The following is a 23,700-nucleotide window of genomic DNA, read 5'->3' as shown; positions in this document are numbered from 1 at the left end:
ACAATAATTGTGGAGAAAACAACAATTCGAATCGATCACAGAGTTTATATCTTAGCAAATTTATATACTTCAGGAATGCCATTAATAAAAATATGGACTAGAACAACAAGGAAATGGCTCCATAAAGTTCAGAATTATGTGAGGTTATACAGACTTCGAATTCCAGAAAAAAAAACAATAATTATTGAGAGGGCTAAAATGTATGTACTTTACACGAATTTTCGCGATTTTTACTATGGACCCTAAGTTTGTTACAAATGATCGGGAATTACGAATATTCGCTATTCCACTATATTTTCAACTTTAAATAACTATAAGACAAATAATAATAGACTTATAAATGAAAAATACAAATACCCGTATTCCCGGGAATTTCAAAAAATTTTCCCGGGAAATCCCGTCTGAAAAAAATCGAGAATTCCCGGGAAATCCGGGACGGGAATTTCCGACCAGAAACTCTAGTTACAACAGCATCCATACACAGTGAGAAATAAAATGATGCCTAAGCCGTGGAGCTTGGAGCTATAATATTCATGTTATTTGCAAAAATACGAAGAAAATATGGAGAAAAAAATACAAATCATATTATTCTTATTTTATTTTTACATGGTTTTATAAGAAAAATATGTTTGAGTTCTTCGTCTTTTTCGTCAAAATTACACCCAATTTATTAAAAAATCATACATTATATATATATATATATATATATATATATATATACATACATATATATATATATGTTCATTATAAACATCGGAACCAAATTTGAAACCTCCAAAAGAATCCGGAGCATGCATTCCGCTGCTCTCAACACACAAAAACTATGTACATACTAAACTTTTCGAAGGGGCTCATTTCTATCTTAACTGAGAACCACGTGCCGGTCTAATTTATATATGCCGAAGAAGCCTTGCTCTTGAAGCATGATGGATTTTCGAAAGGCGCATTGATGTGGTCTAATTATTTCATTGACCATAGGTTTTAGTTGCTCACACAGTATCTTGAATACGATATAATAGACGATCGGAAAGAGACTTTTACACCAGTAATTGGAATATACAGTCTTTTTTCCTTTTTTGTGAACGGGGCAGAGGATACTTAAGGATACAATCATCGGTGCTAGATGATGCCAGGTGGTGCTAACGAGCTGATATATAAACAGTAAAAATATTACTATGTGAAAAGTATGAACCAAATCAGTAACTTTCATCGAGAGTTATAGGTTACACCATTTTCGTGAAAAATTTTGAGGTTTTATCGGGGACGTACACAAGGGAGTGGACAAAATGTTACGAGGACCAAATTTTTGACTGAATCGGACAGACCAAACATACTTTGGGTCTAAAACGATTACTTCGATGACGCACATTTTGGTCATATGAAAGTGTTTGTACCTTCGTTGCCTTAGGACTGAAGGTATAAAAATTGGATTTGATTCCGAATGCACTTCATGTTTTATTTCACTGGGCAATACTTTGGCATTGAGTGGGAACACCGACATTCGATACAACATCTAACATATATTTTCACACTACAGGTGGGTGAGTGTCGGTTTGACTGGAAGTAGGACCAAAATATGACCTGGACTTTGCCATGTTCAAACAGGACATTTACATGTACCCATGAACCTATATCCTGTTCCAGTCGCAATCACATAATATTAAGCATATTAAGTTAAGTTAAAATTTTACATTATTCATAGCTTATTTCTACTTCAAAATTGAAAAGAATTATGTAAATCAAGATTTATTATATAAAATTTAGTTTGCTCTTTACAGTTCCTTTATGGGTAACATTATATACACAATTTTTGGATCGTGCAAGGACAACATTGTTGGATCTACGGCCATAGCATCGCTGTTGACATTACAAGTATGCCATGGAAATTGGCAAAAGTCAGTGTTGTTTACCCTACTCTCAGGCCTGATAGAACTTGTAATGGGATTAACACGTATGGGCTTCATAATTGATTTTGTTTCTGGTCCCGTCAATGCAGGATTTACCAGTGCAGTGGCCCTGATCATTTTTACATCGCAAATTAAAAATATTCTTGTAGTGAAATCCAGTGGAAATTCATTTCTTCAAAATTGGATATCAATCATAAAAGATATTCATAATTTCCGTAGCAGTGATACAATATTGGGCGTTGGAAGCATCATTATTCTGGTAATTTTAAGATATATTGGACATATCAAATTGAAGCCGAAAGAAAATACTGATCTCTCAAGAACCCAGAAAGTTGTTAATACCTTATTTTGGTTTTTGGGTGTATCGCGTAATGCTCTTTTGGTATTCGTCACTGCCACTATTGTGGGGTATATGGAACACAAGGGGAAGAGCTATGTACAATTGACTGGCTATATACCATCAGGATTCCCTCCTGTGGAATTTCCAGCTTTATCAATTGTGAATGGAAATGGAAGTTATGTTAGCGATGCCGAACAAGAGGAGAGTACTCAAAACTTTTGGTCGTTACTGCAAGAATTTGGAAGTGGTTTACTGGTAATACCACTGATATCTCTGCTGGAAACTATTGCCGTTTGTCGCACATTTGGTGAGTACAAAAAATGTGAATTTAAGAACAAACGCTAATAATACTCCCATTTATTTTTCTTACAGCCAATGGAAAACCGGTGGATACCAATCAAGAGTTAATTACTTTGGGTTTGGCAAATATAACAAATGCATTTGTACGAGGATATCGCATTAATGGAGGCTTGGCCCGGGGATCAGTAAATACAGCAAGTGGTGGGAGAACACAATTTGTTAATGTGTATGTAAGCGTTATTGTAATATTGGCTTTATTATATTTGGCCGAATATTTCTACTATATACCAAAGGCAACATTAGCTGCCATAATTATAGCAGCTGTACTCTTTCAATTACAATATCAAACAATAAAACCCATGTGGCATAGTAAAAGTAAGTTACTTACCGCTTGTGAAGGCTCTTTAACATGTAAATAATGTTCTTCACAATTTATTCCAGAATCGGATCTCTTCATTGGTTTGCTGGCATTTGCGGCATGTTTGGTGGGTCCCTTAAGTCTTGGAGTATTTGTTGCAATTACCATCAATATTCTATATATTCTTTATCATTCGGCAAGACCTGAAATAAATGTGGATTTGGTTAAGGTACACAACTTCTACAACCGTAAAATTTACTTACTTCAAATTTGCTTATCATTTCATTCTTTCCATTACAGACTACATCTGGCAAGCAATTTTTAAAAATAACCCCCGACCGCTGTTTAATATTTCCCTCGGTGGAATTCGTACGCAACAAAATTGTAAAGTCAGGTCAAAAATATACAATTCCCGTGGTATTTGATTGCACCTATATCTATGCTGCTGACTTCACCACTGCCAAGGCAATAGAATTAATAATTCAAGATTTTAATTCGAGAAATCAAAAACTGATATTTTTTAATTTACGGCCCCGCCTTTTGAAGGTGTTTAAAACGTTAAAATCCAAATTTGTAATGTGTTATTCATTGCAGTCTATTGAGAAATTGTTGGACGATCAATCGAATGGTGGTTCGTTGGCGAATGCGAATGGTGTTCATGAAGTCACGGAACTGTAAAGGTGGATGGTTATAAAAAATTTTAGTATATGCCTGAAAGTATGCTATAGTATTAATAAATTATTAGTAAGAGGAAGTAAACAAAAGCTCTAAATATGTACGATTTTCAGTAACATTCTGAAATATGTATTAAATAACATTAATGTTAAATATGGTTTTTAATTATTTATCAATTGGTTGGGTCGATTTCGTAACACATTACTAGACAGCGGAATGTTATGCAACCCCTATTTTTGGTCCGATTTATGTCAAATTTTGGGACTGGGCATATTTTTGGATTCTGATTTAATTGCAATAGAAACATATGACATATGCAAAATGCAAAAAATAATATGTGCATATTCAAAATTTAAGCATTTTACATATTTTTTTATGCAACAAATATTTCAATAATAGGTACAAAAATGTTTGTGTGTAAAATTTTTATACCCTCAGCATTTATGCTAACACTTTCATACGGGCAAAATGTGCCTCATCGAAATAATGGTTTTAGACCCCAAGTATGTTTGGACGAAATGTGTTTCAGACAATTTGGAGTCGATTGAGCAATGTCCGTCCGTCTGTCTGGCTGGCTGCTGCGCACTATAACACTCGAACGGATAAACCGATTCGGTTCAAAATTTGGCTTTCCTAATATTTTGTTCAAACTTAGTTTAAGTTCGAAGATGGATTATATCGGCCACTCCTTCCGGTACCTCCACCACAAAAGTTCGAAAATGTCCGGAAAATTTGTACGTACGATAACACTGTGTGTAATTTTTTGTGTCATGGAAAATTAACCATATTCTGACACCACAGCACAATGGAAGACGAAAAATAACAAGACGTGTGTCTCGGCGTTTTTCCCTGTTACTTCGAATTTCGCGGTTATGGGCCCCCAAAAACCTGAGGCCAAAAAGGCAATTTTCAACACATGACAACCATTAACATTATGTTATAACTACCGTGTTTTATAGTCTTCTGAGTGAATTTTTGATAGTATTCTTGTTTCTTCGAACTAAAGATAATGTTTTTGACATCTAAATCCATTACGAGGGACACTAGAAAAGTTTGCGGCCTAGGCAACACGCAGTGTCGCCAGGCGTCATTTGACTTTTTTTGGAAGCTTGGCTGTTTTAGCCTTAAAGGCCAGAACAGAATCAATTGTCGCTTGCTTTGCTTGCTTCCGCAAATGTCAAATTATAAAGGACAGTTTGACACATGTGTTGGGTTGTTTACAGTGACTCGAAAAAATCACTTTGCCAAAACAAAATTGAATTTACTTGTGAACATTTTCGTACTATAATTTTTCACAATTTCCGAAGTGGATTATTGCGGCAAGAGTGCATCGATCAAATTAAATCTTTGTATGTCGATAAAGGACGATCCTATAGCTCTATGAAAAACTGGTTTAATGAATTCAATCGTGGCCGCCACTCGCCAAAAAACGATGGTCGCCCAAAATCGAACGTTGTGCAAGAAAAAAAGAATCTGCCCTGCGTGAACGGATAATGCGAGATCGCCATGTTGTATACTGTGGGATAGAGGCATCCTTGGGCATTTCTTCCACCAACTTACATTTGATATTGCGTAAACACCTGGCCGCAAAAATGGATTTTTTTCGTTAGATCCAGCAAAATGGGACAATCGTTAAAAAAAGGCTTTTGTGGATTAGTTCAAAGAAATTGTGCATAAAATCGATCGCGGTGCTTCAAACGACGTTTATATTATCGTAACAGACGACGAATCTGGAATCTATGCCAGTGTCGCCCATAATATTTCCATCAATACTACAGCATGTGTGTATGCATGGGTGAAAAAAACAACAACCACATGATGGTCATTGTTTGTTTATGTGCACGTACACTGTACTTGACAGAGAGAAGCAAATGCAAAAACAACTCAGTAGGCACCCTCACTATAAAAAGAAGCAAAGAAGCGCGTCCCTGATCTATGCTTAGGAGCCCAAACAAAGCAGGAATTGGCCGTTTGGTCTTCGAAAACGAGCCAAATCCAACGAAAGTTGTTCATGTAAGAAACACTTAGAAGCAAAAAGTTGTCTGTTTCTTCAGAAAAACTGACCGTGTGGCGAGTATACGGCTTCAGAAATGTAGGACAGTTAATTCTGAGTGGTACACTATAACTCGAAAACTTCGAAGCAAATGTTCGCAAATGTCTCTTCTGCAAAACTGATCATGTGGCGACTATACGGCTTCGGAAATGTAGGACGAATAATTCTGAGTGTTACACTACAACTTGTTTGCCTGAAGTCTCCTGAGAAATGCGAAAAACGAACAAGAGAAGACTCATTTTGTACCATGAAAATATGGGCTCTCACACATCGATTCATACGGTTAGGCTAAAAACAGCATTCCAAAAAATGTCAAATGACGCTTGGCGACACTGCGTGCTGCATAGGCCGCAAACTTTTCTAATGTCCCTCGTATGTATACACACATTTTTTTTATAAAATTATTAGATATCCATAAGGTATTCTGGCGAGCACTTCATGTGTTGATTTTTTTTGAAGCCTCTGCTCCTCGCGGAGCAATGCAAAGCAACTGACGTTTCGGAAGCCAGCCAATGTGTAGAAAAGAAGAAACATGTTTTTGAAGGAAAAGGAAAGGAAATACATAAACAAAAGAAGTCCATCTTGGAATTCGTAAAAGAGGCCCTAGGACAATCTACACAAAAAAAAAAAAAAATAAAACGATATGAGACATCTTCTTAATCTGTGATTGCAATAATTGTTTGGAATTGTTTTTGGAGTTGTAAAATCGAGTACTTTTCGTCGACTTAGATCAATATTTGAGTTATATTAATTGAAAAAATGTACTTGATCACCAGGTCGAATGATAATTGAATTGTCCCCTTATACAAAAAAGTTAACCCAAAACGAAGATGGTGTTTTATATTGACCTGGAGGTATTTTTATGGACAGAGATGGTACTGGAGGCAAATGTCGTATAAGAGGGTGATTTGGCATTATACGTCAATAAACGTATATATAACCACGTAAAACTAGTAATTTTTTGCAAATATTTTTTGTTTCCTTATTGGAACCGATCAGCTTAAGTGACCTAAATTCATATAGGAGGTTCCGAGGCCCTAAAATGGACTCTACACTATAAAATCTTGAATAAAACCTTGGTATTTAACAATTATCCTTAGAGACAGGATTCCAAAGGACATATTAATTTATTTAGTTAACTGGATACCTTTATAATGTGTCCAGATAATAAATAAAAGGTTTAACTCGCAATATATTATCAAAACAAAAATAATATCTACAGATTTTGAATTAAATTTTCTCAGATGCAAATGTTTTGAGCAGGACCAAAAGTGGGTCCAAGCTTTGTTTTGTATATTTTTGTAAAATAAATGCAATTATTCCCAATTATTTTTTATTATTCCCAATTATTTTTTAATCTTTAAAAAGGGGTCAACCTAATTGAAGTAGTCATTTCAGTTGCAAATGCTTTGAGCAGCATTCTGTGTGTAAACTCCTCGTGAGTTTAGTCTCTTTGCCGTTTCAACTTAAATGAGAAAGTGTGAGAATACTCACTAGGGGACACTAGAACAAATGTGACTTTTTTGAAGCAAAATGCTGAAAATATTGCATGCCAATTTTTCATTTCGAGGGGAGCCCTCGTTCATAATAAGGCTGATTTAATGACAATGGTTACGCTGGCTAGGTCATGAGACGATGTAAATATCAAGGAGAATACCAAAATTCCGATGCACACCAACCACGGTTAGATATTACAGTAGCACAGAAGATCGTGGTAAGTCTATTCAAAGTTCGGCTACGGAACACTCTTGCTATTATTTTCACCTAAGTAATAGAATTGAGATAAAAATGGTGTCGGACAAGTTATGTCAAAAAATTATGACAAAAATGTAATTTAAAAGTTGGGTCAGTCGTGGTTGAATGTTAAATTCAAACTAATCAAGTTTACACCATGAAAAGAAACAAAAATCAAATTCATTTTATCTACTTTTATTTCTACATACTTCATTTCTACTTAAACTAAATTAAATACAAAAATATCAATAATGATGCATTTTGGGAATGTATATAAAACTATACAACAACGAAGAACAACGTAAATAATACTCAATTTAATACAATAAACTACATAAACAAATACAAGAGTAATTATTGTCCAGAAAAAAAGATACAAAGTAAATTAGCAAAATCTAAGCAGAAAAAATACTAATTACAGGTAATTATTACTTAATTATATTAGTATCACATACAAAACTATGTAAGTATGTACTTAGTCTGTTAATATACATAATTAAGTACTTAAGGAATGAGTTTGTATACAAGTTTACGTACATATTGCAAAACAACTTATATTAAAGTGTCAAATCGCTATGCATTTTTTTGAGAGAAAAGAAAATAAATCTTAATGACTAATTAGGAAATTGATATTTAATAAAATAAATACTAAAATACTTGTTTATTTTTGTACATTACAAGTAAACAAACAATAATACATAATATCGTTTAGCTACCACAAGTGTTGGCACGGTTAACAATTTTCAAACATGAAAGTAAATTTCAATGAAATGCCAAATATAATTATTTAAGCAATAGTCCTTAACTCTTAGTCGCTGGCTGAATTCCACTCTTTTTTTAAAGTTTTAAAGCTGCAAATCTTTGTGTACCTTATTTTTTATGTATTAGTACCGAAGGCGGGTTTTGAGATAATTTTTTTGACCAAACAACTGTTGGCATTGGTATGCGGAACGATAAACCGATTTCACTAATTTTTTCCTATGTTTAATATTAAGTACATATTTTGACATATTGTGTCCTTAGCAAATTAAAATTTAAAACGTAAAAACTTCCGTAAGAAGATATGTGACATTCTTGTTTCTAACAAACTAATGAGCTTAAATTTCGGAAACAACTAAATCGAAATTTTTTTTTTTGTTGAAACTCATATCTTAACTCCAACATTTTAAGGATAACGAATTATACTACAGTTATACTGCTACAACAAATTATTACACAACTTAAGTACAAATTACAATAAAACTTACATACTTAATTACCTCTGTCTTAAAACTATTCTATTGTTTTTAATTTCACAGCTTCGAGGTACTTTCTTCTTCTTTGCCCGATAGTTTCATATCGAGTGCATTCAAATCGTAAATAACTTGGAGATTATTATTCAGGCCCTCAAATACTTGTGCAACACGTTGTTGTAAATTGAAAAAGTATAGTTTTTGTTGGCGACTCTCAAAATCATCAATCATTGATGATACAACTTTGGCAGCAGTAAAATCAGCACCATAAATGTGTGTACAATCAATGACCACGGGTAGAGTGGATTTACGTCCTTGTTTGGTAATGACATTGCGTACAAATTCCACCGAGGGGAATATTAAGCAACGATCGGGAGTTAGCATAATATATTTCATGTCGTTGTGTGTCTGTAGAGAAATGCAGAAATTAATACAAAATTCGTAAACTTTTATTCGTCTGCAAAATACTTACGCATAATGTTTGTACATGCAATTTGGGACGAGCAGCATGATATAAAATGAAAACGATATTAATACCAATGCCAACAAGAATGCCCAATTGCAAAGGTAGAACTAAACAAGCAACAAATGTAGCCAAACCGGGAATTAAATCGGATTCTGAAAAGGACAAGAAAATAAAAACATTAGGAAAATATCAAATAAAGATAATAAATGTATGTACATATTAGGGTGATGACTTTTCGACTTTTTCCCAAAAATCTTTTCTTGCAGTAATTTGCTTATTAATGGGATTAATGGGAGAAACCAAAGTGCATTTCTCATTTGCGTATGTTTTTCCGTTGGCTACCTGTTGAGGATGGGGTTTTTACAGAAACCCCTTTTTATGAGCGGTCATTATTTAAAACCCTATTTTAACTTAAAGCCGTTTGGGTCCAAATATTAAACTTGCCGCATATACAAGCTTGAATACCACCTAAATGTTAAATTGTTCTTGAATCCGGGAAAGAAAGATGAAAGAACGGATTTTACTTTCAACGTAGATGAGAGTGTGCTATGCCGTATAAGAGCCCTCCCAGTCGAGGAGATACCACCAAAATGTTCGATGGGAGCCACCGTGGTGCAGTGGTAAGCACGTCCGCTTTGCAGTCAGGAGGTCTGCGGTTCAATCCCTGACAAGAACATCAAAATTTTGTCGGTGGTAAATCCCTTCATTGGAATGTAGGCGACATTTACTGAGTATTTCAGCCATGAAAGACTTCTTAACAATGCTGCTGTAAGACACGCTGTTCGGTGACATATCATTGAACCAATATGAATCTGCGTGAACTCGCTGATATGAAAGAAGTATCCCTTGTCCCATCGGGGATGTTGTGAGAACATATGTATGTATGTATGAGGTTGCCGACGTCATCCGAAACTCGATATCACCCAAAGCGTTGGACCCACACGTAATGTCAATAGTAATGCTTAAGCAACTGGATGAACCCAGACTTAAGTATTTACCAAGTGTCCTAAATCGGTCGTTACCAGAAGCCTAAAAAATTGACAGGGTGGTTCCGATACTGACAACAGCCAAGGATGCCAACAAAGGTGAATCGTACAGACCGATCTCCCTCTTGTCGCCAGTAGCAACGATTCTCGAGGTACTACTCCTCTCCGTTATGAGAAACAGTTTCTCAGATGCTGGACATCAGCATGGATTCCGCAAAATGAATTGTACCACAACAGCATTACACGCCATATCCGCAAACATCAGTCGAGGACTGAAGGAGAGCAGGCCGTGTAACCGATCAGTTATGGTGGCTTTTGACCTATCGAAGGGCTTCGATACCTTCTACCAGACTTCCATCCCGTCGTGTTTGAAACGTTGGATAATCGACTATATGTATGGACGCCAGTCGTTTGTGGAATTCAGAAACAAGAAGTCCAAACCCTAAAATGAAACTGCGAGTTCTCCAAAGCGGGGTGATATCTTCGCAACTGTTAAGCTCTTCCTTTCTGAAATTTCACACCCTCCAGATAACATAGAGGTCTTAATGTATGCAGATGATTGTACGATATTGACGTCGGGTCCTATTGTCGATGACATATGTATGTATGTTATAGGTTAAACGTCTACATACATAGCTACATAGCTGACTTAGCGCCGATCTTCCATCTCAGGAATATGAAAATATCCGCCGTTAAATCCACTGACACACTGTTCATCATCTGCATGGTAGAAATGAGGTTGCCCCTGAACATATTGGTCGATTGTGCTGATCCAATCAAAACTACCCCATACTATTGAGTCGCCCGCCCAAACCACAGCTATTTTTTATAAGATCAGAAATAGAACAAGGTTCTCAAGTCGCTGACCGGCGGTAATTGGGTGATGACAAAGAAATGTTGTTGACTTCTGTGCGAAGCTATGCGGCGCCAGTGTGGTACGCAAATGCCGTACAGTCAAGGCAAACACGGGTGGTGGTTTTAGTCCCATTAAGATCTGATAAAAAACTATCAGTCGGTTTTTCGGACAGAGATGTACCTTCAGCCTGTGTGCATTGAAACTCTTTCTTTCCCCTAAAAATATGTATTTGCCGACAATTCTATAGGAGACCTCAATCGAGGTATTGTATTATGTAGGAGACCCCAACTGAAGTCTTGTATTATACAGGAGACCTCAACTGAGGTGTTCTATTACATATAAGACCTCAACTGAAGTCTTCTATTCTATAGGAAACCTCGACTGAGGACTTCTATTCTTTAGGAGACCTCAACTGAGGTTTTCTATTCTGTAAGAGATTTCATCTGATATCTTTTTTATAAGACATCTCAACTGAAGTCTTCTATTCTATAGGAGACCTCAAGTGAGTTCTTCTATTCTGTACGAGACCTCAAGTGAGGTCTTCTATTTTGTAGGAGACCTGAACTGAAGACTTCTATTTTATAGGAGACCTTAACGGAGGTCTTCTCTCCTATAGGAGACCTAACGTTTGGTTTTCTAAACAACAGGAGGGCTTATATTCTATAAGAGACTTCAACTGAAGCCGTCATTTCCAATGAACGGAAAGAAACAAAACGATTCCCGTACCAATCACACAACGCCACAAACTTTTCAGCTTCTCTGAATCGTTTCATTCTCACAACCAAAACAAAAACACAAACTTTTCAACGTAAAAAGATGGAAACCGTACGATTGGTGAAATGTAACTTCGGCTTTGCCAAGTTGTTTCATTCACCACCGAAACGACAAGTATTTTTGGGAAACGTTTGCCGTGCACACACACATGTGATTGCTTAACAACCCTATAAGTTAGCATCAGCATACCACAGTGAATTTTATCAACCACCAAACGTTTTTGATTTATTCACATGTGTTAAGTACTATTTAGTTTTCTATCTGTTGTTGTGGAGTTGAGTACTTTTCGCTTTTCGTTTTGTTCGTACTCACGAATGTAAACAAAACGAAACTAAACAGCGAGCTCGGCCAACGAGGGTTATGTTTCGTTTTGTATTGTTCCTATGGAAAATACGAAACGAAACGATTGGAAATTTTATTTAAAGTATTTTTACGTACTCTGGTCATTTCTGTAAGAAAACCCAACAGAGGTAGGAGACCTCAACAGAGGTCTTCTTTTCTGTAGAAAACCCCAGGTTTTCTATCTTTACGATACCTGACCTGAAGACCTCTACTGAAGTCTTCCATTCTATAGTAGATCCCAACTAAAGTCTTCTATTCTATAGGAGACCTCCAATTGGGGTCTTCTATTCAGTAGGAGACCTCAATTGAGATCTTCTATTCTATATGAGACCTCAACTGAGGAGGAATGGACCGACATAGTCCATTTTGGAAGTGAGCATTTTTCCGATATTTTGTGTGGGAGGTACTCAAAGGAGTGGACCGATAGTTATATTCAAATCTGATTTGTGTGTGGAAGGATACATTTACTCCCTTCCAGAGTTAACGGGCGCATCATTTTAGTGAAAACTGGTTAACTTTTGTGGGGGATATACCCGAAGGAGTGGACCGATATAGTCCATCCATTCTAGAGTTATCGTGCGTACTAGCCAGACAGGCGGACGGATATGGCTAAATCGACTCCAAATTATCAGAAACTAATTTCGTCCAAACATACTGGGGGTCTAAAACCATTACTTTAATGAGGCTCATTTTTGGTCGTATCAAAGTGTATATACCCTATTTAACCTAAAGGCTAAGGCTATAATAAATATAACAAACTTACTTTTGCTTCTCCACATGGGTTTGACGACACGATATTGGATCATGAAAATAACAGCAGCCATGATGACAGCGGCCAATGCAGCTTTGGGAATATAATAGAAAGCGGGAGTCAAATACAACAAGGCCACAATGACAATGAGACCAGTATAGATATTCGACATTTGAGTACGAACACCACTGGAATTTAAAACAGCACCACGAGCAATGCCACCATTGCTGCGGAAACCTTGGACAAATGAATTGGCCACATTGCAGACACCAACAGCAATAAGTTCCTGGGTAGCATCACAGGGTTTGCCATTAGCTAAAATAGATAAAGAATAAAAAAGCATTAGTTAAAGAATAGTTTATATAGTTTTTTTGTCTCTAACTTACCAAATGCCTGTACCACAGCCATATTTTCCAGCAGCGAAATCAATGGCACCACAATTAAACCCGATCCCAAACTACTAACCATTTGACCAAAACTTTCATGCATCTCAATTGGTTCACCGGTAATTGTACTATTTGTCACCGTGGTCATTGAAAATGGTGGTACATTGAATTTGGGCAAACCCTTAGGTACATAACCAACCATACGGAAAATTTCATTTCCAGAAATAGACAAATAATAACCAATTGCCGAGGTGACAACAATTAGAACAGCATTCCGTGAGGTACCAACAACCCAAAATAGTCCAGACCAAAATTTCTGACAGAATGATTTGTCACTGCCCGCCTTGGGACCAAAACTCATGCTTGCCATGGCACGCATGCTGAGCAATACAACAATACAGGCAACACCCAATCCAGCATCATTCCAACTGATATTGTGTAAATCACTAAACACCGATATCCACATATCTACAAAGGTATCACCTTGTGTATTGACACCCAAGAGATCTTTCAGTTGCGAAGTGAAAATAATCAAAGACCCCGCACTTGTAAATCCTGCGCTTACTGGCCCCGATACGAAGTCAATTAAAAAGCCAAGACGAAATATGCCCATTGCTATTTCTATGAGGCCAGTTAGAAATGTTAAGAGTACAGCTTTTTGCCACACACCGTGGGCAGTTTGGAATGTCAGCAGAGCCGAAATTGCTGTTGGACCCACCGGAACATCTTTGCTGTAAGGAGAAAGGGGAAATTAAAATATTTGAAATAATTTTTCTGGAGATTAGTTTGGCTCGAGGTCATGTAATAAAACAATGAAAATTGAGTTTTATTATTTTATTTTATTCTTCCAATATTTCGACCGTCTTTGACGATCATCATCAGGGATTTTTTTAATAACAACTTCACTTTCTTTCTATTGCACAGGTGATTTGCTACTGAATATTTGAAATAATTATAGGGGATTTATTAATATTTCTTACCTTGAGCCCAATAAAATGTATATGAAGCAACCCAAAAAGCAGCCATATAAACCATACTGAAATTAAACAGAAAATAATAAATTTATTAATTATATATAACATTAACTAAAAAAAGAAGTATATAAAAAGTTGGATATTATTTAAAATAACAAAATGAAATTTGCAGAAAAATGTGAAGAAAAAAAATTGAAATTGCTAATTTCAAAATGCATTTTTAAGGCAAAATTTCTCTCATAAATAGTACGGAAACTGATTTAATTTTGATATTTATAATTTTCAGTTAGGACAATCTTACTATACGTTTCCGTATTTCATTATTTTTTATACAAAATAACGAAACTAATTAAATTTTTAATTTAATTTCTTAAATATTTTTGGAATTTTTACGTACCATTTATGATCATAAAAGTGAAAGAGTTTTTTTTCTTATAAAAAAGGCATTGAACTAAAATTGTACACCCTTAAACTTAGTCATTTGGAAATAAAACCGAAATTATTCCTAATCGTTGGTGACTAACAAATTCCATTGATACAAATCTCATTATATTTCTGATTCATTTCTACTGTTCCGTAAACACAAATTATTCTTTTTTTTGCATTCATCAGTTGTTCTCCCAATTTTATTATGTTTGTTTACATTTGTCATAAAAGTTAATTTGTTGTTCTTTGTTTTAATTTGATATTGATAAAAAACAAGATATTGTCAAAATAATGTACACAAGTACAATGTAGATACTTGATGGTAAGAGAAATGCTCATGTTTCACTTAAGTATTACACTTATAGAAAACACAGTAACAGATAATGAAGTTGACAAGATGTTAAAAATGAGATATACCTATAATGTTTTATTACGTTTTTTAGATAGTGAGCATTTTGGGCCAAAACCTAAGGTCATGCTATTAAAATTTAAATATATGGCAATATTAAATTAAGCCGAACATGTGACAACCTATATTCCAACTTCCGGAAATTAAATAGGCCTATCACTTCAGAAGCTGTTCGCCAGAAAATTGAATTGAAAACTTGATTCACACAATCTCAACATTTTAGGTACAATTATTATTCATCATTGAAACGGTTATATGTGATAGGTTCGTATCCAGAAACACATCTCGACGGACAAAATGTGAACCTTTGCAAGTAAAATGTACAAGAAATTTCTGTGCAATTCATATACTGGCGTCTGTACTTGTGCAAGTCCGGTATTACGGCTCTACAGAAAGTGCGTTGAAAGTACAAAGGCGTCACAACAATGCATAAATGAGACGTACAGTCAATATTTTGCTGTCATGAAGTTTGACCGTGGGTTTTGTAGTTCGTTGGTGAATGAATGATGAGCAAAAATTCGATTAAAATATAAACTCCTTTACGTGCCTGAGGTTACTAGTTTTATCATGTCTTACCATGTTTAACCTGGAGAGCGTTCCATTACCCTAAAAAGTGGTCAACATGGAAGGATTTTTTAAGAGCGAGAGAGTAAAAATGACTGCCCAACTAATTTGTACGAGGGCGGTTCGGAAACTTCTTAGACTACCAATGAAAGAGAATAGTTAGTTTTTCAAAAATATTTTTATTTTTCAATATAATCTCCTGAAACTTCAATACACTTAGTCCAACGCTTTTCTAGCAATTCTATCCCTTGATTAAAATAGTTTTCCTCAAGGTCTTCAAAATAGTGGTTTACAACTGTAATTGCATCTTCATTTGAGGTAAAACGCTTGCCAGCAAGGATTTTTATAGATTTGGGAACAAGTAAAAGTCACTGGGAGCTAAATCAGGAGAATAAGGTGGGTGGTCAAGCAAATCGTACTTTAATTCGTTGATTTTAGCCATTGTTAAAACACTCTTGTGCGCTGGTGCGTTGTCTTCATGAAAAATTATTTTTTTGTGTTGTAAGCCAGGACTTTTTCTCGAATTTGTACATTTAATTGATCCAAAAAGTTGCAATAGTACTCTGAATTTATTGTTTTGCCCTTTTGCAGATAGTCAATCAATAAAATACAACAAATGCGGCACCCATCTTGCAGAAAGCTTTTTCATCTGTAGGTCCTAATGCAAAATTAAATGGACTCGATCATTTGAGATGCCCATGATATTGGCAATTTCACGCACTTTTAGTCGTCGATCATTTAATACCATATCATGCACTTTGGCTACAATTTCTGTTGTTGTTGCTGTTTTTGGACGTCCACTACGTGGTTCATCTTCAATGCTTGTACGACCACGTGTAAATTCAGCAACCCAATTTTTTACTGTTGCATATGAAGGAGCACTTTCACCTAACACATTCACCATATCATTATGATTTTGTTGTCCCGATAAACCTTTCTTATGTAAATATTTAATGACAGCACGCATTTCTAATTTTTCCATTGTAAAAAAATTGCGGATGCGTCTTTTTTGAACACCTGTTTCTATATGAAGGAGTTGCCAGATCGACACAAAATTTAACATGTGTTCATAACAGAGATGGAAGTTTCCAAAACACTTAACTTTTTTCTGTTTATACCGCGCTTTTTGTGCTAGGCTAAGAAGTTTCCGAACTGCCCTCGTATGTTGGACGATTATTTGACAATGAAGGACAAACAAAATAGCGCACTGGCAAAAAAATCAAAAACAGTGAAATAAAATAAAACAATTGATTTCTTAGTTTGGTTTTGACATTTAAAACTTGCCATGAGAGGGCAATTTTGACAGTTTCCTCTAAAAAAGTAAAGAAACAGACCTATTATAGCTTTCTTCCTTTACTTTTTTTAATGGTAAAACTGATAAAAGAGAGAACTGTCAAAATTGCTCTCTCATGACCACTTTTACCAGAAAAGTAAAGGAACGGAAAAATGGTAGATCTGGTAACAATGTCAAAAAGAAACATGAAAATTAAATTTTCTCCTTTTATTTCACTGTTTTTGATTTTGTTTTGTCAGCGTTCGCATTTTTTCTTTCGTTTTTGTTATTTTTTTTTTATTGCAAAATAATCGTCAAACAAATACCGAAGAATCAGTTCTACCATTTTTTACCCGAGGAAATTTGTCTGGTAGCCTGTGGTAAAAGAGAATGCAATTTTTGTTCTCTATCTCTCACTTAAAAATTGCTTCCAGTTTTACCACGTTATGGGGTTAAGGAACGCTTTACAGGTTAAAAATGTAAAAAATGGTAAACTCAGGCAAGTAAAGGAACACAACTTATAATGGCAAAATGGAAAAGGAGAATACTTTGACCCAACTGTCGGAATACTTAGCCTACACAGTCAAACATCCGACAACAGAATGAGGCTGAGTTAAAAACTTCAAAATACTTAAGACACGAGGCTGTCACCACATAAAGTCACATGAAAACAAATCGCTCATGTTGTTAAAGGCAGGTGTCAGAAAACTCTGTAAAGTTTCGCAACCGTCTGAATGTAGCAAATAAAGTGCAAACTGATACAACACAAATGCTGGACTTCGAAAAGCTGTTTTCACAATAGACTGCTGCAGGGACTTACCTATACCAATTGCAATTACAGGGACATATTATAGTTTATATTTTGCAATATGCATAGTCGTAATGTGCGAACGACTTAAGACTTAGATTATTGAAATTATTGGTATTATTCGTGTGGATTTATATACGTTTTGGAACTAGTACAAGGAACTAGGAACTACACTCTAAATTATTTGTTGAAAATTGCAATGAAAATTACTGTGATTTTTTGTTGATTATTTAGGGTGTGTAATAATTAACAAATTGTAGTGCAATTTATGGAAATGTACAATTTCAAACACAAATTATTGCAAAATCAGTTGTTTCAACAGAATATGCTAGAAATTAAACACAAACTGCTTAGTTTTAAACAGAAAGTGTTGCAAAAACTGCAATTGCAACGAAATGTGCTTCAAATTTATTACAAAAAGTTGCAAATTCCTTTTTGCACTATAAAAAGTGTGTATTATTGAAGCAGAAGAACAACAAAACTTAAAAACACGTCTTAGTTACTCGCGGTGCTTTGTTCGAAGTGGACTAAAGATTGTGAAAATAACGTTCTTTACATGTGAATCACAGTTAAAATAAGAAGTAAATAAAAAGTCATTAGAAATTTTGTGAAAAAAAGCTTAAAAGCCGAAAAAGTTGTGTATTAAAGTGCAAAATAATTTAAATTAATTAAATAATTTAAAAATTTAAATGTAATAAATAATTTTAATTGTCACAAAAGTTTAGAAGTCCGCAGCAAGATTCTATATTTAATTAAATATATATACATTTACTTTTATTAGTACTTTTAATTACATAAATGAAATAATATATGTTTTTATATAAATATACTAATTTTTTATATAAAGAAAATAATTTGTTCCTTGTATTCAATCTATAGATTACCCAACTCTAATGCCAATAACTAACGAAGGAAGTTTAAACTACACTTTTCCGAAATTTTGTGTGGGAGGTACCCGAGGGAAAGACTTTTGATCCATGATTGAAATATGGATTGGTCCCGTTCCAACTATTGTCCTGTTTACTTGTTTTAATTATTCTATAATAGTAAAGAATTAAACCCAATAAATTAAATTTGCTTTGTATAAGAACAAGGTATACTTATAGAAGGTACATGCATGAATAACAACTAACAATTCTACAAAAACAACATTGTTGTTTTAGAAAATAAAATGTCAGTGAAAATATTAAACAATAGAATTGTTCTAAAGGTCTCTTAGGACAAAACCCAAACACCTGACTAAATCGGTGATTGGTACCAGACCAATGTGTTGAAACAACAAAATTATTATTTTTTATTAAAATTATAAATTATTACTCTTATTTAATATAAGTATTTACGATGGAAAGTATTAGTGAACTCTCATCGATACAATACAATAGCGCGTTTTATTTTATAATATCAAAGAAATGAAATGATGTCACCATTTTGTTTTGGTGACATTCATTTTTGCTCATGGGACCATGTGTCGTATTAGAAATCAAAAGTGTGTTGTTAATTATACGCATATTAGCATAATTTTCTATTCATTATAAAGTTGTCCAAGTTTAATATTTTGCCATGATATTGACACAATTTTCATTTATAAATCACGGCGTGCCTTAACCAAATTTAAATGGAAGGTGCTTACACCTCGGAAGTTTTTGCAGATTCTGAAACTACAATGCTCATAGATGAGAAATATCAAGAAACAAAAAAATCGCCGGAGGGATTTTCAAATAAATCGCGATTTAAGTTCACATTTTTAGGGGTTCTTTAGGTTTTCACGATTTTGCTTGGAAACCGCGAGTCCAATGTAAATGGGCCTAAAGAAAATGTTGTAGCTGTGAAAATCTTCTACAAGATTGAATTTTATGATTATTTCCTAGGTTTTACTGTTTTTGAGATATAGAAGTTCAAATTGGGACAATGCACTGACTGTATCGTCTCTTTATAAAACAATATCATGCTCAGTGCGCCTTAACTAACTTTTGATGAAAACCGCTTACACGTGGGCAGATTTCGCGGATTCTGAAACAGCAATGTTCATAGATAAGAAAAATAAGAAAGACTGAAAAAATCGCCGGAGTGATTTTTAAATAAATCGCGATCGAAATTCACAATTTTAGGGTTTTTTTAGGTTTTCACGATTTTGCTTGGAAACCGCAAGTCGTATCGAAATGAGTCTAAGGAAAATATTGTAGCTGTAAAAATTCTCTACAAGACTGACATTTACTTTTTTTTCGTAGGTTTTACCATTTTTGAGATATAGAGGTTCAGTTCAAATTTTTAGGTTTTTATCTTAAGTCTTCAAGATTTTGCTTGGAAACCGCAAGTCATATCAAAATGGGACTAAAGAAAATTTTGAAGCTGTGAAAATTCTCTTCAAGATTGGATGATTCATTTTTTCCTAGGTTATACCATTTTCAAGATATATAAGATTTTATAAGGAGGCGATACAGTCAGTGCATTGTCTCAATTTGAACTTCTTTATCTCAAAAACGGTAAAACCTACAAAAATGTCATAAAGGTCAATCTTGTGGAGAATTTTCACAGCTACAACATTTTTCTTAGGCACATTTACATAGGACTCGCGGTTTCCAAGCAAAGTCGTGAAAACCTAAAGAACCCCTAAAAATGTGAACTTAAATCGCGATTTATTTGAAAATCCCTCCGACGATTTTTTTTGTTTCTTGATATTTCTCATCTATGAGCATTGTAGTTTCAAAATCTGCAAAAACTTCCCAGGTGTAAGCACCCTCCATTTAAAATTAGTTAAGGCGCACCGTGAAATGTTTGTAATTTAAAAGGTCTCTTAATATTTTTCAATATAAGAATGTTTGAAGAATGGTTCAGAAAATAGTTTAAAATTAAATAAAAAAGAAAATTTAAAATTCAATCTTAATTGGTACCGTTTTTATTCTAGTCGTAAAGTGATACGTTCTATACTTCCAATATTTTTTTTTTATGCGGCACAGAACAATTTATTAATAAGAAATATTCTGGCAGATCTAAATAAATTCTGATTTTAACTAACACCTTATTTATTACATCATGGTTCAACAAACAAAAAGCTTTTGTTTCTTATATTGGGATAGCCCCGTTACAAGTTTGTTTTTTTTTTTCGAAATAATCTGACTCAATTGCGAGGTTCGAAACATGCCAAATTTTCTCCACTAATAAGTTGTTTTAATAAAATATTAAAACAGAATATTATTTTTAAACAGACTATTTTGAAAAAAAAGGAACACACACACCACAACAAAATATTAAAATGCAAAACCTGCAATTTTCTTCCATTTGATCCAAAACCATAAATATTATATCTCTGGAGCGATTTTTATTTCTTTGATAATTTTTATGGGAGTAAATGGTTGTAGCGGACCCATTTTTATTTACTCTATATGAAAATTGAACCAGTTCATATAGACCTATTTTCGTAGGGTTCGTTCTTGTGGTAAAATTGGAGTGTGCATTTCAATATTTTTTTTGGGCAGTGACACGATTTTTATATTTTATTTTGGCAACTTCCTAAAGTATAGGAGTTAGAACAAAATCACAATGGACTTAACTTTACATAAATATATTCTTTTTCATTCTGTATGTTATTTTAATTCCAAAAATTATTTTTTTCCTAATTCATGAAAATATAATTTTTTCCTACCTTGATTTTGATTTATCTTTTTTATCTTCATTGTATTTTTTTGTAACTTAACCTTTATTGATAAACTAAAATGCCCGACTTATAAGTCTATTTCAGACATTAACAGTTTCTATATGTAAAAATCTTTTCAAAATTAACAAGTAAAAAGTGTTAAGTTCGGCCGAACTTTTTATACTCTCCATAAAATATTCTTAGTTGGAATGGAAAAATAAGTTTCCTTTCTTGTGCACAATTTTAATTGCAAACATTTTTCGACTACGGATACCCATATGCCTAAATTATCTAATCTAAACACTGTATTCAACCAGGTGGAACTTTTATATGGGGGCTATATCAAAGTGCAGACCTATCTTTGCAAATTTTGGTGGAATGGTTTTGTAACTGCAGGTAACCTCAAATGTCAAATTACGGGGTGTTCCATCAAACAATGTAACTGAAAAACCCTCAAAATACCAAAAATCGGGAGGGACCGTTATACGGGGGCTATATCAAGACAGAGACGATTTTTGTCAACTAGTTTGGTTAAAAATTGTAGCTAAAATCCTCAAAATACGGAAAATCGAGACGTACCGTTATATTGGGCCTATACCAAAACATGGGTCTATGTTGACAGTTTTTGGTGGAGATAGTTCGGTCAAAAATGTTGCTAAAATCCTCAAAATACCGAAAATCGGGAGATTCCGTTATAAGGTGGCTATACAAAAACATGGACCACTTAGAACCTCAAATGTCAAATTACAGTTAGTTCGGTTAAAAATTGTAGCTAAAATCCTCAAATACCGAAAATCGGGAGGTTCCGTTTTATGAAGGCTATACCAAAAAATGGACCTATTTTGACGATTTTTAGCGAAGAATTTTTGTAACCACTGAGAACCTCAATGTCAGATTACAGCTAGTTAGGTTAAAAATTGTAGCTAAAATCCTCAAAATACCGAACATCGGGAGGTACCGTTATATGGGGGCTATACCAAAACATGGATCTATACCCATATTTTTTGGAATAAATGTTTGTTGATCACTAGGAACCCTAAATGTCAAATTATAGCTAATTTAGTTTGAAAATGTGACTAAAAACATCAAAATACCTGAAATCGGGCGGACCGATATAGCCCATCATCGAACTTGACCAGCCTGCAAACAAAAGACGCATACGCCCCCAAATTTGAGCGTAATATCTCCATTTTTGTGGATGCTAGAGTGATTACCACAGACGGACGGCGTTACAAACGAAAAACAAACTTAATATACTATGGTGTGGAGGGTATGGAAATATTGCTAGGGCTACCTGTGATACGAAACTGCTCTATTAAACCTTCGTTTTTTATGCACATCTTTCCTTCCATTTTCATTTCGTTGCCATAAAATATTTATTTTATATCTATTTTTGTTGTCACTCACCTGTAAATCCAAGCCAGCAATGCCAGCATAGGCCAAACCCTGAGGAATGACGGTTAGGCCGACGGTAATACCGGCCATCAGATCACCAACAAAATCATCACGATTATATTTTGGTAGCCATGTTAGAATCGGTAAACGTTTGTAAAGGGTTTTCTTGCGAAAAATTTGTGCCGATGTTTGTTTCATCCATTCCGTGGCCATTGTCCAAGCACTGCGCTTATCGGTAATATCATCGTCTTGGACAATGCAATCGCGTGATGTATTGTAAATGGCATTCGGTGGTATTTCCAAGGACACTTCGGAACCCGAACTGTTGTTACGTTGAGTTGGTTGATGATCCGAGCGCATTGTTTTTTAATAATTTACAAACGTTTATTTATTTCCCGTAATTATTTGCTTTTTTATTAAAACACTGAAATAATATTTTAAATTAAAAAATAAATTATTTGTTTTAATAAATTTGGCACAGTTTATTTAAGTTTTAGTTTTAATTCCATATATTTTATTATTTTATCACAATTTTGTTTTATTAATTTATCCGCGTTGTCTTTTTGTGTGATCTTGTCTTTTGCGAGTCAATAACGCGAATGTTACTTGAGATAAGTGATCAACTTGCAAAGTGTGTTTCGTTTGACTGACTACAAAAAGATCACTGCTCTCAAATGTGTGGCAGAGGAGGGCTAAACCATCGGAACAGAGAGTAAAGCAAAATAAAAACAAAAAGATAACAAGTTGTAGTCGTCGTCAACGTTAGCATCAACAACTAAAACAAATGCCGGCATCATTCGTTCGTTGGCAGTTAACTTTTCCAACGAAATGAGGGTATGCCTTGCAGTTAACAGAGATCTAACTGCACAGCAGCCGCAAATTTGACCAAGTGTAAACAAAACAACAAAATGCATTAATTGTGTTGATATTCTTCTCTGGTGGGGGTTTGGGGTTTTGGCTTAAGTTGACTGCAGCTGTGGCAGAATTTTAAGAAAATCCGCAAATAATGTATTTTCCCGCAACAGAGAAGAACCAGATGCCCACTGGCTGATTGAAT

General features: G+C 34.5%; 2 protein-coding genes across 2 annotated transcripts; one reads left to right on the top strand and one right to left on the bottom strand.

Moving 5' to 3' along the window:
* Positions 1-1,768: 1,768 nt before the first annotated feature.
* Positions 1,769-3,733, top strand: LOC141389466 (sodium-independent sulfate anion transporter-like). Its single transcript, XM_073960982.1, has 4 exons — positions 1,769-2,554; positions 2,620-2,922; positions 2,989-3,134; positions 3,206-3,733. The coding sequence occupies exons 1-4, from the start codon at positions 1,786-1,788 to the stop codon at positions 3,581-3,583; spliced, it is 1,596 nt and encodes a 531-aa protein (XP_073817083.1). The 5' UTR covers positions 1,769-1,785; the 3' UTR covers positions 3,584-3,733.
* A 3,813-nt stretch (positions 3,734-7,546) lies between these two features.
* LOC141389464 (sodium-independent sulfate anion transporter-like) lies at positions 7,547-23,291 on the bottom strand. The gene is made up of 7 exons (XM_073960979.1): positions 23,173-23,291; positions 22,656-23,067; positions 14,141-14,196; positions 13,161-13,891; positions 12,787-13,089; positions 9,072-9,217; positions 7,547-9,007 (listed from the first exon to the last, which is right to left on the bottom strand). Exons 2-7 carry the CDS (start codon positions 23,001-23,003, stop codon positions 8,660-8,662), a joined length of 1,932 nt encoding a protein of 643 aa, XP_073817080.1. The 5' UTR covers positions 23,004-23,067; positions 23,173-23,291; the 3' UTR covers positions 7,547-8,659.
* Positions 23,292-23,700: the final 409 nt, after the last annotated feature.

The sequence above is a fragment of the Musca autumnalis genome, unplaced genomic scaffold (genome assembly GCF_047663935.1).
Source record: "Musca autumnalis isolate F117 unplaced genomic scaffold, ASM4766393v1 scaffold_1, whole genome shotgun sequence".
Classification (NCBI taxonomy): Eukaryota; Metazoa; Arthropoda; class Insecta; order Diptera; family Muscidae; genus Musca; species Musca autumnalis.
Note: the sequence above shows the minus strand (reverse complement) of the source record. Positions and strands in the feature narration are given on the sequence as shown.